The sequence below is a fragment of the Euprymna scolopes genome, chromosome 6 (assembly GCF_053919585.1).
Source record: "Euprymna scolopes isolate OS-2025 chromosome 6, ASM5391958v1, whole genome shotgun sequence".
NCBI classification, from domain to species: Eukaryota; Metazoa; Mollusca; class Cephalopoda; order Sepiida; family Sepiolidae; genus Euprymna; species Euprymna scolopes.
In genome coordinates, this window is record NC_136487.1 from 63,963,907 (window position 1) to 63,981,309 (window position 17,403).

A 17,403-nucleotide genomic window follows, 5' to 3' on the forward strand; every position below is an offset into this window, starting at 1 on the left:
CATAAAAAAAGAAGCAAAGCCGAAGAGATAGAAGGAAAGTAACCATATTGAATGAGAGGAAAAAGAAAGAAACAATGATAAAAAGATAAAGGAAGAAAGTTGTTTATCTCTCCCCTCTCAGGATAATGTGGCACAAGGGTCGAAAAATGGGCTTAAAAGCCAGTGCTCTACAGGAACAGCAACCTAGTCTGAAAAAAATGTCTGTGTAATCCTGTGAACATTTCCTGGTAGCGGCTCCTCAGGTGATTATCAATAAACTAACCTTTCTTTAAAAGGTAAAATGTAAACGCCTGAGAGAGTTGACGCCCTAGAACTACACAGGAAAAATAGCTCAAATTTTGTTGGTTTTGATGCCGAGGGGGAAAAAATCCCCGGCTGAGAGTTAAAGGAAGAAAGCTGATAAATAAAGCAAACAACAAGAGAATGAGAGAGAGAGAGAGAGAGAGAGAGAGAGAGAGAGAGAGAAATAGAGAGGGGGAGAGAGAGAGTGAGTGAGGGAGAGAGAGAGAGAGAGAGAGGGGTGGGGGTGGGAGCACGATAAAATAGAGTTAAAACCGAAGCTACTAAAAATAGAATAAAGGTTATTGTAGTTCCATTGAATGAAAAGTGGGTGGAAAAGATTAATATTTTTTTTTTTTTTAAATTGAGAAAGCAAAAGTAATCAACAAATGGAAAAAAATAGTAAGCATTAAAGCGTCCCAAAATAAAAATAAACACATCAAACATATTAAATGAATAGATAGAAAGTGCCAGTATAGATTCTAAAAACAAGAATGTGAAGTTAATAGAAATAAAAATTAATTTAGTTAATGGGATGGAAGACGATTAAATAATGTTTTACTCAAATTCGCTCTACTTTCGTTTCGCTCAATTTGTTTCTATCGATTTGTAAAAACCAGGAACCAAACCAGAAACGAAACAAGAGAGCATATAAACATGTTTCTTTTCGCTTTTTTTTGTATATGTTATTGTATTAATACCTTATTTAATTTTAAAAAAATATTTTTTATTTTCTTCCTTTTTATGCGTTTTTTTCTTTTTTTTTTGCGTTTGTGCAGTTTACGGTCCGTGCTATTTTTATATAGGATTTGCAAATTAAATTCAATTTCTACAGTGCATTTATTTATTACATTGTTAGACGAAAGTATATAATAGTTAAAAAACCCGTCTCGTGTTAAGAATGGGTTTCTAAATAACGTTATTATTTCAGCACGGTTCGTAAAATGCACAAATACCGCTTTTTTTTTCTCTTTCGTTTTTTTTTTTATTCGTATTAAATAGTTTATTTTTGTAACTTATAAACTTTTCCGTGTTTAATTTTTGTTTCACTTTCCTGAATTCTCTCCCCTTCTTTTTTTTTTCACGGAGCAATTCTAGTCCGACCAATCCTTTCATTTGTTAAAAATGGTTACTATTCATCAGTCGATGCTATTTCGTGTTCCTTTTTCAGAGAGTTTCTGTCGATTTTGTCATAGCAAGATTTGTCTCTGCCTTCAACTCTGCCAGCTTGCGTTTATGTCCGCAACAGAGTTTCCGCTTGAATTTTCCGACTGCATTGCTCATGGCGGTCATCGGCTTGTCATACGGTTTCAGAGAACGCATCCACAATGGTAAAAAGTCCCAGCTTTGTAATTTCTCTGGTAACACCCGAGGATATTTTGCTTGTAGAATATTAACGACGACCACAAACAGCAGTAAAAGGCCAAGCGGGCCAAAAACACCAACCCATGCCGGCCAACCGCCAAAAGAAATCCCAAAGGTCAAGGCCGGGAGCGCAAGGAACATACCAAACAGGTACACCAACGCAAACCACCGATATTTGGCCGTTATATTTCCTAACTTTTTTGACAGATTTAAAGGGATGCGTCGTAACACAGGGATCGGATACCATATCAGAATTCCACTGATGTTGAAGAACAAATGACAGAATGCAATTTGGAGAGCAGGAGCCAGGCTCCTTCCAGACGCGGTCATCGCTGCCAGGATGGCTGTGGCCGTCGTTCCAATGTTTGCTCCCAGCGTCAAAGGATACATCCGCTCTAATGTAATTACCCCGATGCCAACCAGTGGGGTGAGCGTCGACGTAAAAATAGAGCTGCTCTGGACGAGAAAAGTAAGCGCTGTACCGACTAGAATAGCCACATAACCGGTGAGGAAGCCGAACGGCTTTGGGAAGGTGGCGTTCACGATCCTCTTGATCATACGGGCCGTCCCGCCCTTCATGACGGTGTGCAAGATTTTGACGATGAAGATGAGACAGACGCAAAGCACAAAAAGTGAGCAGACTAAGAGTATGATGCCGATAACCGCGTCGCTTAACTCGACTTTTGCAAAAAGATGTTTGCCTGCAAATAGAGAAAAAGACAATGAAAGAGAAAGTAAAATATTAAACATACAAAAACATAGAAGTTCATCAACTTTACATTATTAGGTACTTGTGTAAAATTTGAAACAGACATAACTAACTGTCCGATCGGATTTGTTCGGAACATGACGTCATGCGCTCGGGTTTGACTATAATCTGACGTAAGACGTCGATTAATGCACGGCAAAGGAGCAGATGATCTTTGGGGAAAATATTGGAAGAAAAAAAATCAATTAAACAACACACCTCCAAACAGCCATTCCTAGCAACTTCATACAAGATGAATATCTCCATCTTAGATCAACAGTGCAGACGTCGGAAGATGTCGTTTCATAATGACAAAACAAAACGATTAATTGCTGCAAAGAAAAAATGCGACCGTAGAAAAGTCTACCTAATTCTAAGGGAATATCCCGGCTGTTTTAATTTAATTTAATAATAAAAAAGGTTGCCTAACGACACGCTACATTAAAAAAAATGTTCATGGAAAGAAAAAAACAAAACAAAAAAAAGTTTACATTACATTAGTTACAAAAATAAAGAAAAAAAAAATGAGAAAAAACAAAAAACAAACATAAAACATGAAAAACACATAAAAATGCTTTTTTAAAAATCCTTAAAAATATGTGAAAAAGATAAGACATATTTTTCTTATTAATTTTGGTTGACAAAAATGGTTAAAAAACACTTTTTTTTTCACTTATAACAAAATGTTACAAGAATAAAACCGAAATTGTTACGGTAGATACTTTTTTCTTTTGTTATGTTATATATATATATATATATATATATATATATATATATATATATATATATATATATATATATATATATATATATATATATATATATATATATTTTTTTTTTTTTTCGTTATATATTTTTATCTGGCGATTTTGATATATTTAAATGTTTACTTTGATATTTTCATTGAGTAGTGTTCTTACACTTTGATAATCGGCGAGGCTCAGCGAAAGCCGGCGGCTGACGTCATGTTCCGTGCAAAGCCCAGCGGCAAGTTTTGAGTCCTTCATTAATCAAGCCCTTGTCCATAACCTTACAGCTGTTAAACCTCTGGCCGACAATCAATACGGATTTAGACAAGCCTGTTCCATAGCAGATACCCTAACTGTAACCTCTGAACGTATATACAGTTCACTGGACAAAACAGGGGAGGGCAGAGAGGTAGCCCTCGATATATCTAAGGCTTTTGACAGGGTATGGCACGATGGTCTTCTAAGGAAAATTAGATCATATGGCATCACTGAAAGAATACATAATGTAATTGAATCCTTCTTAATTAAGAGAAAAATCCAAGTTTTCCTCGCCGGTCGTACATCTAAACAATATGATATAAATGTAGGAGCACCTCAGGGGTCTATCCTTAGACCTTTATTATTCTTGATATTCACAAATGACCTCCCTGATAAAATTGTTTCGGAGGTGGGTATATTTGCTGATGGCACTACTCTCTATAACATATATAACATATAACAGGCATGAGGGGAAAACAAATGAACACATATCTAAGGAAATGGCAGAAACACTAGAGGATGACCTACAATCTGTAGTAGAATGGGGACAAAAACGGAGGGTCACATTCAATGCTGCGAAGACTAAGCTTGTTTCCTTCAATAATTACAAGAAACCTTCTCTGCCACCAATAGTAATGGCCAAGAACACATTACCCGAAAGTACTTCTTTTAAACTACTCGGCCTAACGTTTACAGGGAACATGAACTGGAATAGATACATTGAGAGCATTGCCAAGGCTGCTGCGTAGAAGGTGGACTCTCTCTACCGTGCTAGAAAGCTACTTACGCCTGAAAGTATCCTGTACCTCTATAAGGCCACCATTCGCCCATGTATGGAGTGTTGTTGTCACATTTGGGCTGGCGCATCTGCTGCTTGTCTCTCACTTCTTGACAGAGTTCAAAAGAGAGTCACCAACCTGATAGGTCATGAACTGTCATCTAGGCTTCAGCCTCTGTCCCATCGACGAAATGTTGCATCCCTCTGCCTGTTCTACAAGTACTTTAATGGTGTATGCTCTGATGAACTGCAAGCACTTGTACCCCCTCGATGAAATATCACGACAAACCCGAGAAGCAGCTAAATCCCACCCCTTCACAGTAGAGATCCCTAGATGTAAGAAAGCTTTATACTCCAATAGTTTCTTCCCCAGAACTTCTAGACTTTAGAACTCGCTTCCAGCATTCTGCTTTCCCAATTGTACTGACATGCAGAAGTTCAAGTGTAATGTGAGCAGATATCTTGCCACTCATCTCCCTTCACAATACCCCTGCAACTTACGTCCCTGATAGTAGCCGCCCCCTATTTCAAAGTGGCACTGTGTCTTGTTTGGGGTGAAAATTGAATAATAAAAAAAAAAGTTAGTTACGTTTGGTTAAAAATTCTTCAAAAATTTGTCAGGATTAACCACATAAATTCGTGTAAATCGAGAATATTTGAATTTTCAGATGGTGAGCATATTCATTGTTGCCTACCTTTAAAATACTCAAAATAAACTACCTAACTATAGGGACATAGTGTTATCACCTGAATCAAACTTGTTCACTGTTTGTTACAAGTGTCGAGTTGAAGGGAGACAACTCAGCTTGTCTGTTTGGCTCTCATCGGTTGCTTCCCCTTGCTATAAAATGAAGATAACAATTCTTTTGTTTATTTCTTTCTTTATTTATTTGAGGACTATTATCCCTATCTTTATAGTTGTTCTTTCACAACGTTTCGGTCAACTATTAGTCGCGACACCGAAACGCTGTGAAAGAACAACTATAAAGATGAGGATAACAGTCCACAAATAAATAGATAAATAAATAAATAAATAAATATATGAATTACTCATCTGAAAGAATTCCAATAATGAAATAATCCTTTTGTAGTAATGATTTTTTTTTTTTATTAATTTCATTTTTTTTTTCATTTCAAACGGTTTGGGATCACGCCGTTGAGTCACACTGACTCCGTCTTCACGATTCCGTCTATCGATCAGACTCTCTTCTCTCTTCCGGCACCAGCAGATAACCTGTTGAAATAATCGTTGTTTACCGACGTCAGCGATAAGGTAAATGGCTGCGATCTGATACCTGATCACAGTTTTCTTAGAAGATATCATTCTTGTATTGATCGTCCTTTCCGATCTACTTACGCCATGGACAAGGACTGTTTTCGTTTTGTTCATTTTGTTTTAAAAATATAATTTTTATTTTGGCCTAAAATTTATCTGCAGACGAGATGGGTTCAAAACTCGTGCCCAGCATTATAACATTCCATAAGTACTTTTCGTTCACCCCACATGCAATGAGATATTCTTCTTTTATATTAATCCTGTGTTTTTCTAAAAAGACTATTCGATTATAACAACCGTCTTTAGTAATAATAGATAAATTTGACTCAAGGATTCTTTCGACCACAAAAGACAAAAATGACTTACATCGTTCTAAGTTGACTGTCACATTCATCATTCGTTCCTGTTCGATAGTGGCGTTAACTTTGCTGTCGACGACTTGACAGGAAATAACATTCGCATACTGTTTTCGCAGTTGGTTGCAGTCCGTCAAATCTGTAAGAGAATAGATTAAAAAATATGTCGTAATTCGTAAAAACGCCCCGAGTACAAGCTAGGAAAGTAGAGAATTTAGTAATAAAAAAAATATATATATATCTTAAAATATACCAGTTTCGTAAAGGAAAATGGTGGAAAGATATTACACATTTTCCGAACAAATCATTAAAAAAATAAGATTCTTACATCAATTTGAATTTATTTACATTCAATAAATTTTATATTGATTATGCACATAAAAAATGATATCAATCACACTAGTGGTTTATTACTATTCTATATCGTAAGATACGGTATAATCACGTTGACACACCGGTTCTCGTCAGATCATCGAAGTTAAGCAACGTTGAGCCTGGCTAGTATCAGATGGGTGATCATTTGAGAATTCTAGGCGGTGTATGTGCTCTCCGCTTATCTCGGCATTGTTTCCAGTCGTCCTGAATCTCCACCTGCCACTGGTATTCAACAATGTCGACTCAGGAGAGGTGTGGTTGGTGATTGCGCAACTCTTACCGCAAACGTTCCACGCGCTGGCACCCTTACAATGGGTATCCATAGTCTGTCAAGACCGAGAGAAGCTACATCGTAAGATAACAAGCAATTATCAGTTTGCATATATATATATATATATATATATATATATATATATATATATATATATATATATATATACAAGGTGCCCACAAAGTCTGGCTATATAATCTAGAGGATGCTTCCACAAAGTCTAGCCAGACTTTGTGGACACCATATATATATATATATATATATATATTATTATTATTATTATTATTATTATTACCCTAAATCCAATCACCCACCATCAATTATAAAACAGATTCCTAACTCGATCATAAGTAGACTCAGCAATAACTCAAGCGATGAAAATGCATTTAACAGGTCAACCAATATCTATGAAACAGCCCTAAAAAATAGTGGATACAAAAATATTGATATAAATATAAGCAACAAAACACCAATAACAATAATAAAATTCAAAATAGAAGAAAAAGAAATATAATCTGGTATACGGCCCCATACAATCAAATGTTAAAAACAAAACTTGGCAAGAAATTTCTAGATCTTATCGAAAAGCACTTTCCCGCAACCAACCGCTTACACAAAATTTTCAATAAAAATACCCTAAAGTTATTCTACAGCTGCTGCGAAAATTTAGAGATGATAATTAAAGCACATAATGACAAAATATTAAATAAAAACAATGTAAACAAAAACAAAATAAACAATAAAAAAGAAGACACCATGACAAAAATAAAAATAACACAAAGACACATATATATCTAGTAGAAATAATAATGATAATAATAATAATAATAATAGTAATAATAATAATAATAATAATAATAATAATAAAAGTTAAATGTTACTTCGAATTTATTTCAGAAAACAGTCTGTTTCGATATAAACGCATAATTCTGTTTGTCAATGCAAATTTAATGGAAATCCTCTTAAAATGAATGCAAAAATAACCAGACGGGCAACTGGCGATATTTATTACTTGAGGAAAAAAAAGTTGAATTCATTTTTATTCTTTTTTTGGCAAAGACGGGCAGAATGTTTGCGTATGTGGGCATGTGTGTACTAGAAAGGACTGTCACCCCACCTCCTCTTTACCCTCACCCTCTACTGATCAACAACCTGGCACTTAACTGAAGACAGGAGCCCTAGTAGGGACGTTTAGCACACTCGTGACAGAAACCTCTTTTAAAGAGACCAACGAAATGTGAGTTACTACTTTTTAAAAAAGTTAAATGTTCCTTCGGATTTATTTCAGAAAACAGTCTGTTTCGAAATCCAAAAAAACAACCAGGGACAAGCGGACCGACAAAACCTGGATGGGAAATAAGACTAGAAATTCAAATACACAAACATAAAAAAGAAACCAAAATAATCAAAAGGAAGAAAGCAATGTGGAGAAAACGGAATATTGGAAATGTAACTGGCAGGAGAGGCTAAACAAGAAACATGAAGAACTGGACCAAAAAATAAAAGATAAAGAAGCGAGATTGAGACGATATAGATATAAATCTGAACAATGCAAACAAAACAGAACATTTGAAACTAATGGAAGCCAATTCTACCAAAATGTGAACGGAGGAAGAGCGACGAGATCACAATGGAAATGCCGAATGGCTGAAAGACATGAAAGAAGAGTTACAACAAATAGAAGGAACAGCGAATAAAATCAGCAAGGAAACCCTAAAGAAAACCATAGGAAAAATGGCAAACTGGAGAGCACCAGGGCACGACGGGATACATGCACACTGGTTCAAAAAATTCACAACCTTACACGAAAGACTAGCCCAAAACCTGAGAAGATGTATACAGGAAGCAAGCGTACCAGACTGGATGACAAAAGGTAGAACTACACTGCTATAGAAGGACACGGAGAAAGGAACCGTCCATAGCAACTATAGGCCAATCACGTGCGTACCAACTATGTGGAAGATACTGACAGCACAACTGAGGGAACAAATCTACCACTCCCTGAATAACCGTGGACCCATCCCCGAGGAGCAGAAAGGATGCCAAAAAGGGAAAAGAGGAACACATGACCTGCTATATATATAGATCAAAAGATCCTAAAGGAGGTAAAAAGGAGGAGAAAGAATTTAGCCATGGCATGGATCGACTACAAAAAAGCGTACGACAGGATCCCCCAAGCATGGATAATATAATGCCTAAAAATGTATAAAATACCAAACTGGATCACCAATGTAATAGAAAATGCAATGAAAACATGGAGACTGGAATTGACAGCTGATGGACAACACATAACAGAAATTAGCATACAAAGAGGCATATTCCAAGGAGACTCACTATCACCACTACTGTTCATAATAGCCATGATGCCTTTGAACAGTATTCTGAGAAAGTGCCAAGCGGGATACAAGTTCTTCAACACAGAGGAAAAAATGAACCACCTAATGTACATGGACGATCTGAAACTTTTTGCAAGGTCCGAAAAGGAGCTAGAGACACTAATTAACACTACCAGGATCTTCAGGCAAGATATTCAAATGGAATTTGGAATGGAAAAGTGCGCACAACTAGTTATAAGAAAGGGAAAACTGGAAACGACAGAAAGCATGGAACTACCCAACCAAACAGAAATGAGGGCACTAGGGAAAATAAATACTTGGGGATTCTTGAAGTAGACACCATCAGAGCAACAGAAATGAAAGAGAAAATTGGAAAGGAATACCTCAGGAGAACAAGAAAACTCCTGGAAACGAAATTATATAGCAGAAACCTAATAAAAGGTATAAATGCATGGGCAGTATCACTAGTAAGATACTCTGGACCGTTAATGGGTGGACAAAAGAAGAACTGAGACAACTCGACCATAAAACCAGGAAACTCATGACTATGCATAATGCACTACACCCAAAGGACGATATTGACAGGCTCTACGTGAAAAGGAAAGATGGCGGGAGAGGACTGATCTGTATAGAAGACTGTGCGAAGGATACAAAAAAAGAACTAGAAAAATATATAATGCAAAACATTGAAAGGATAATTATGGCGAGACACAGAAAAAACAACACAGCAGAAAACAGAGAGACAAATGACAAAACGAGAAAAGAGAAGTGGGAAGAGAAACAACTCCACGGAAGATTCATAAGAATGACAAAATATGAGAATAACGAACACACCTGGACATGGATGCGAAAAGGACATATAAACTGAGAAACTGAATCTCTAATAACTGCAGCACAAGATAACTCGATAAGAACCAACCATATCAAAGCAAGAATCGATAAAACACATGAAAACAGCAAATGCAGACTCTGTGGGCAAAGAGACGAAACAATAAACCATATAGTAAGTGAATGCAGCAAACTGGCCCAAAAGGAATACAAAAAAAGGCATGACCAAGTGGGGAGGGCGGTGCACTGGGAATTGTGCAAACGACTGCATTTTGAGCGTACAGACAAATGGTACAAGCATACATCCACAACAGCACTCGAAAACGAGAACCACAAAATTCAATGGGACATGGACATACAGACGGACAAACCCATCCAAGCAAGAAGACCAGATGTCGTAATAATTAACAAGAAAGAAAAATCCTGTAAGATCGTAGACTTTGCTGTCCCAGCTGACTACAGGGGGAGTATGAAAGAAAAGGAGAAACGAAGCAAATACACAGAACTAGCCAGAAAGTTAAAAGGGATTTGGATGATGAAGAAAATCAAAATAGTACCGATAATAGTAGGAGAACTAGGAAATATTCCGAAAAACTTCGAAAAAAGAATGTCAGAAATTGGAATCAGAGGAATAACTGCAAAAGTACAACGACTAACGATAATGAAAACGACTGAAATATTAAGGAAAACCCTTGAATGCGGAGAATAATACAAGAAGACAATATAACAAATAAGCGTTACAGGGAATGTTGAAAACCGAAGCTGCATATCTACAAGTTCTACACCCCTATCATGCATCCCCCGATAGTTTCACCACCGCTCCTCCCTATAAAAAAGTGACACCAAAGAGCTGAGAAGGGTCAAGAACGACTGAAAGACTGAGGAGAGAACACCAGCCAGACCTCGGTTGGACAAGCGCAAAGAGAACTGGGACTTTGGGGAGGCTTAGTGCCACTCAAATTCCAGTATAAACCAATGGCCACTGCAGGCGAGAAATCAATGGCAAGAGGCTGTTGCGATGATGCAATTTCATTTGCAAATACTATCGAAGGAGGTGGAGAGAACTGGACGTCTGGGGAGACTTGTTGTCACTCAGCCTCCAGAGAACATTACAGGCTTCCAATCAGATCGTTTGTTGACTTGTTTGAAAGCTCCTTACTACATTAAGGATGGCTTCCCGTGTGGCAGGGATATCTTTAGAGAAGATCCTAAGTTACCCTATATGTGCTTCAGGGTTGCACTTGCTAACACCACTGCATTTATATTTGCCCTCTATAGGCCCCACAACAGCGGAGTTACTATCTTTAAGAGCATATCTGAGAAAATAGACCACATACTGTCTTCACATCCCTCGGCTAACATCCACATCTGTGGTGACTTCAACGTCCATAACGTGGAATGGCTGACCCATTCATATAAGACAGATGATGAGGGGAGGTTTTGTCATGATTTTGCCATTGCTTATGACCTCACTCAGATTGTTCACGAACCCACCCGTGTGCCCGATACACCCGGTCAATATGCAAGCCTCATAGACCTTTTTCTCTCAACTTCCCCTGAGCTATGTTCATGTTCCGTTCATTCTCCTCTATGATCCTCCGACCACTCTGTCGTATCAGTTAAGATAAAAACGAAATGTAAGAAGCCCCCAGACGTATCCCTCCACCGTACTGTATACCGATACTCTATGGCTGAATGGGATAGCTTCCGTACATTCATATCTGATTTACCTCTGCACTCCATGTTTAAAAAGGATGTGTCCTCTATAGTATCAGATCTGACCGAATGGCTAATTCTAGGCATAGACCAATTCATACCATCTAAAAAATTCCAACAAAAACCTAACAGCCAGACATGGTTCTCCCCTGAATGTGCTGCTGCTATCGCGCACAGAAATCACTTTTTCCATAGCTACCAACATAATAGATGCACTGAGACTAAAGCTGCTTTCAGGACTGCCAGCAACCACTGTAAAAGAGTAATAAAAATGCAAGAGAGCTATATGCCCAGTCTGTTAAATCCAAGGTAGCTGATCAGCGGCTTGGTTTCCACCAGTTTTGGCAAATGACAAATAGGATCCTGAACAGAAGTGTGCGTTCTATCCCAGCCATTATCAATGGACCAGAGGTCATCTCGTCAGCGTCAGACAAGGCCAAACTATTTGCAAAGAACTTTGCAGCTAATTCTACCCTATGCGATGAAGGCCATCAACTCCCCATATTTCCTCCTATAACACAGAACAAGCTAGGTAACATACAAATATCCATGCAGGAGGTCGCCAAGCTAATCAAGAACCTAGATTCCAGTAAAGCAACTGGCTCTGATGGCATCCCAATTATAGTGTTAAAAAAGCTTCAACCAGAACTTGCTCCCATACTTACGAAACTATTTAAGCGCTGCCTTAAGGAGAAGTGTTTTCCGACTCCCTGGAAGACCTCATCAGTTTGCCCTGTATTTAAGAATTCAGGTGATAAGTCATCTCCCTCTCAGTACAGACCAATAAGTCTCCTGTGTGTTATGAGTAAGTTGCTGGATTCCATATTAAATAGAGAAATAGTCAACCACCTCAGCAGGAATAACCTTCTTAGTGAAACACAATATGGTTTCCGCTCTGCAAGATCTACCGCAGATGTGCTGACGGTTATATCCCACAGATTAGTGAATCTCTTGACATAGGGTTCCTTTCTAGGGCAATTGCTCTTGACATATCAAAGGCCTTCGACAAGGTATGTTATAAGGGTCTACTTCACAAGATTTCCAGCTACGGTATAACTGGAAATGTTTTCTCAATCATTAAATCATTTCTCTCCGATAGGCTCATAAGAGTAGTGGTAGATGGACAAAAATCGGAGGCCTGAAATATAAATGCTGGAGTCCCTCAGGGGTCAATCCTGGGCCCAACTCTCTTCCTGATCTACATCAATGACCTCCCTAAACACATACTTAAATCATTCGTTGACATCTATGCTGATGACACGACCATCTACGGCAACACATCAAAGGCTGTAAATGACAAAGTTCTCTCTGATTCTCTCTCCTTTGATCTCGAGCGCGTGGTTCAGTGGGGGAAGATGTGGCTGGTTACCTTTAATGCATCCAAAACCAAACTGCTATCCTTACATCATCAACGCTCTGATCCCAATCTGGCATCAATTGTGATGGATGGCTCTCGTCTGGGTGAGGCCCCGTGTTTTGACAAGCTTCTGGGTTTTACCTTTACTCCTGATCTGAAATGGAACACGTACATCAAGTCTGTTGCCATGGTCGCTGGAAAGATGGTGGGATCCTTCTACCGCTCCAGAAGATATCTCACTACGGATGCAATTCTTTATCTATATAAAAGTCAAGTACGTACAAGGATGGAATACTGTTGCCATATCTGGGCAGGAGCTGCTAAAAACAGCCTATCCTGCCTTGACAAAGTACAAAATAGACTTCGTGGCTTAGTGGAGGATGCCCTTTTCTCTACCCTGCAACCTCTCTCCCACAGAAGAGACGTTGCGAGCCTATCCTTGTTTTATCGTTATTTCCATGGCAGGTGCTCGTCTGAACTCCAATCTCTGGTCCCCCCTCGCCAATCTTTCACGAAAAACACCCGTCTAGCTGAATCCACTGTGAAAAATTTCCCCCACTCTATATCTGTGCCTAAATCAAAACGTGGATTCCATGAACAAAGCTTCTTTCTTAGAACTGCACGCTTGTGGAACTCTGTTCCGTCTGCCTGCTTCCCACCGGACTACAACTTGGATGTCTTCAAGTCCAATGTTAACAAATTCCTAATGAACCGCCCCCTTAAGTAAACACTTCATCAAATCTCCACACTAACGTTATGTACCTGCAATAACCCTTATCCCTGAGTGGCTTCCGGGCCTTGATAAGTGGTGATCACTGTGTAAAAAAAAAACCTATAACGAACAAGATAAATGCAACTGTAGATACCGCACATTTTGCCCACTTGAATATAAATTACTAACCAAAACCATAGTTTACCAGGCCATAATATTCGCGAAAGAAAACTTGAATAACAAGAAATATTGCGTAGGTATGACTTCCTTAGATTTCAAAACTCGATATTATGACCACAAAAGTACATTCAACAATAAAAAACACCGTAAGAAACAAATCTAGCAAATAAATACTGGGAACTCAAGGAAAGCGGCCGTTCGCCGGTAGTCGAATGGAAAATAGTAAGATAAGCAAACACCTGTAGAGACCTAGATGACCCATGTAGATTATGCCTTCATGAAAAATTTGCTATCCTGTACTTTAAAGAACCCCATCTATTAAACTGTAGGAAGGAAATAGCGAACAACTGTGTTCACAGGATAAAATTTACTCTAGGATAAAGATACAAAATAACTTTAAAACTAACAAAAACAATAGAAAATAAGCAAATAAATAAATTAAATAAATAAACATGCATATACATAAACTATCGTACATATATATGTATGTATAAACTAACATAAAAAACTAACCTAGATTTAAAACAGGTCAAGACACTAGATAGCCAGGCTACATAGAACACACACAAAGAATCAGGTCAACCAGATGTCAAATGAGCCTTTGTCATGTAAGTGCATGTTCATCGGCTGATAGGAAAGGCGCGGTGGATTCTAGAAAGCTGATTGGCTAAATAAAATCTCAAGAGAAGGTGCGTATATAAAAACGACAGACAACCAGAAAATTCGCGCATAAGCCTGAAGAATCTTAGATTGGATGAAACGCGGAATATTCAGTGTCGCTTAATCGCCATATATATTTTATAATTTACTTTATATATATATATATACATATATGTGTGTGTGTGTGCGTGTGTGACTATTTCATTTAATCACATAAATTAATATACGAAAGTATTATTTTATGCATAAACTTTAAGTATTTACTTCAACAGTACTCAATACATAGGTAGATCGAATGTACAGAAACCGAAACATGAATGTATATGCAATTCTAAGTTCACATTACATATATATATATATATATATATATATATATATATATATATATATATATATATATATATATATATATATATATATATATATATATAACACATATGTATCATTTTTAAGAATATTATTATATATACACTTGCGTTATACATATACGTATACATAGCACCGTTTAGGAGTTAATCCGATATATATATATATATATATATATATATATATATATATATATATATATATATATATATATATATATATGCATGTATGTATGTACCTAACTATGTAGTTCGAAACTGGAATAGCTGTTAAGTTTTTTTTTTTAGTATGAGTCGACTTTCGGTTTATTTTATCTCCTCGAGGAGTGTTTACAACGATTGACCTGCTTTTTTTTATTGTTGTCGTAACATTTTAAATCGTTTATAACATTCCTATGTATTTTAACACAAAACACACACACACACGCACACACACACACACACACACACACACACACATATATATAAATATATATATATACATATATATATCAATGTATATATCAATATATATATATCAATATATATATCTATATATATACATATATAAATACATATATATATATCAATATATATATATCAATATATATACACACACACACACACACACACACACATATATATATATATATATATATATATATATATATATATATATATATATTCCTCCGAACAGGACAGTTTTCGCACCATGTTTTTGTCTTCTGGAGATTAAAATTAACATACGATACTACTAACCATATGCCTAGAATACTTATTCCAATTTTGATCAAAATGCATTACATGATTTTAATTTTAGAAAAAATAACTAAAAGTTTAGGTTTAAGCTTAAAGACGGCTAGAGAAGAAATTGACATTCAGGGTGTTTTGCCAAATTAGTCTCTTAATGTCTTTGGATCAAATTTATTGACAATCTGAAAATTTTGAATTTTCACACATCAAACTGTGCCCATACTATATTCCCTTAATTCCTTAAAAAAGACTTCAAAATAACATAAATTTGAGCAATATTTATTAATTCATGTTTAATATTCATTTTTCAAATTTTACAAAAATCGGAGTTATCTAAATTTTCACGAAGAGTTCCACGCCCTCTTTAGTCTATTTGCATTAAACTAAATTAAACTAAATTAAACTAAATATACCCTAGAATACACACTTTTATGAATAACAACTGTGTTCCAAAGCTCGCTCACAATAATGGGTTAATTAGTATAATAGTGAATCCTATATAAAAACATGTACACATATTTTAGTCGTTAGATATACTCTTCCCTTTAATCTTATCCATATTGAGTTGCTCACACACGCACACACATCTACATCCACACCGACTGTCACTATACACATATTATAACGCTTATGTACATTGATCTATGTATATACATATGCACACATACCTTAATGTCCTTTATGTCCCGGCCCTGGATATGACCTTAAACTATATCCGATGGTGGGACCCCAGTTTGTGGGCTTTTGGGAGTGTGGAAGCAACCCTTAATTGCCATTGCTCCCAGGTCCACTCTGACCCAAAGCGGTAGTACCTGTTAAGGTCCCAACTATGGTTTAAATAGAAACTGACTTGAACCCCTCCCCCCCCGAATATATTCTATTAAAAAATGTTTCTTCAAAATAACTGGATTCGGCATTAAATAACCTGAAAAGGGTTGATATGCCGTAAAACAAAAACAACCAACCAACCTTTATATCCTTTGGCACATACTAGGAAATAAAAAAACAAACCTTTACTAGCATATGTAAATTAACCATAACCATAACCATAACCATAACCAAATGGTTATTATTTATGGATTAACTATATCATACTAGTTGTAATTGTTACTACATAGAAATAAACACTTTCTTAATATTTTACTAGGGATAATTATTGAAGTGATACTGTAAATATGTATTTATATATAAGACGCGTAGCACACATGGCACAAACACACACACATCCTCACACCACATCAGTTATATATAAACCTATTAGGTGATGGCCTGTTCTCTTCCCTGCAACATCTTTCCCACAGAAGATACGCTGCGAGCCTGCTTTGCTCTATCGTTATTTTTATGGCAAGTCTTCGACTGAACTCCAATCTCTGGTTCGCTGTTGCCAAACTTTCACAAAAAAAACTACCTACAACCACTATATACGAGTCCCCCCATTCTCTATTTGTGCCTTAATCTAAACACAGATTCCCTGAACAAAGCTTTTTTTCAGAACTGGCCGCCTTTGAAACATTATTCCGCTGGTCTACTTCCCGGTTCAATACAACATAGCAGCCTTCAAATCCAATGTAAACAAGTTCTTGTTGAGCCATCTCCATGAATAACTACATTCTACCCAATTTACACCATTAACAATTACTACACTGCTACCTTACATTCATTAACCTTTATCCTCGAGTGGCCTTTGAACCTTGATAAGTGGCAATTCCCAAGTAAAAAAAAAGGTAAAATGATTGGTTCTCGTCCCGAGGAAGCACTCTGCTTTGACAAACTTTTGTGATTGACACATCACTCTTACATACATGTTGAGCTAATGGATTTTATCCGAATTGTAATTGATAAAGTCTTTATGCCGATGAGGAAAATCCTAAAAGTTTTTCAAACTTTACTCTGAAGTAATAGTGATAATAGTGTGATTTTGAAAGGCACGTATATATGAACAGACATTAAGTGTCAATTTCATATCTAGAATATAGCATTTAAAAATTTGAATCATGCGCACAAAACAATAACGCGAAAGCTTTGTTTAACATAGCCTCTTATCAATTGAACTGAATTTTAT

The 17,403-nt window shown here is 36.7% G+C and overlaps 1 protein-coding gene across 2 annotated transcripts in view; it reads right to left on the reverse strand.

Moving 5' to 3' along the window:
• Nucleotides 1-981: 981 nt before the first annotated feature.
• Nucleotides 982-17,403, reverse strand: part of LOC145277663 (sodium-dependent phosphate transport protein 2B-like) — a 159,890-nt gene continuing 143,468 nt past the window's right edge. For both annotated transcript variants that reach the window (XM_080129324.1, XM_080129323.1), the window contains exons 7-8: nucleotides 5,820-5,948; nucleotides 982-2,345 (exon numbers count right to left, since the gene is read on the reverse strand). In XM_080129324.1, the coding sequence (XP_079985450.1) occupies nucleotides 1,447-2,345; nucleotides 5,820-5,948 (1,028 nt within the window). In that variant the 3' untranslated portion in view covers nucleotides 982-1,446. The remainder of the gene's footprint in view (nucleotides 2,346-5,819; nucleotides 5,949-17,403) is intronic.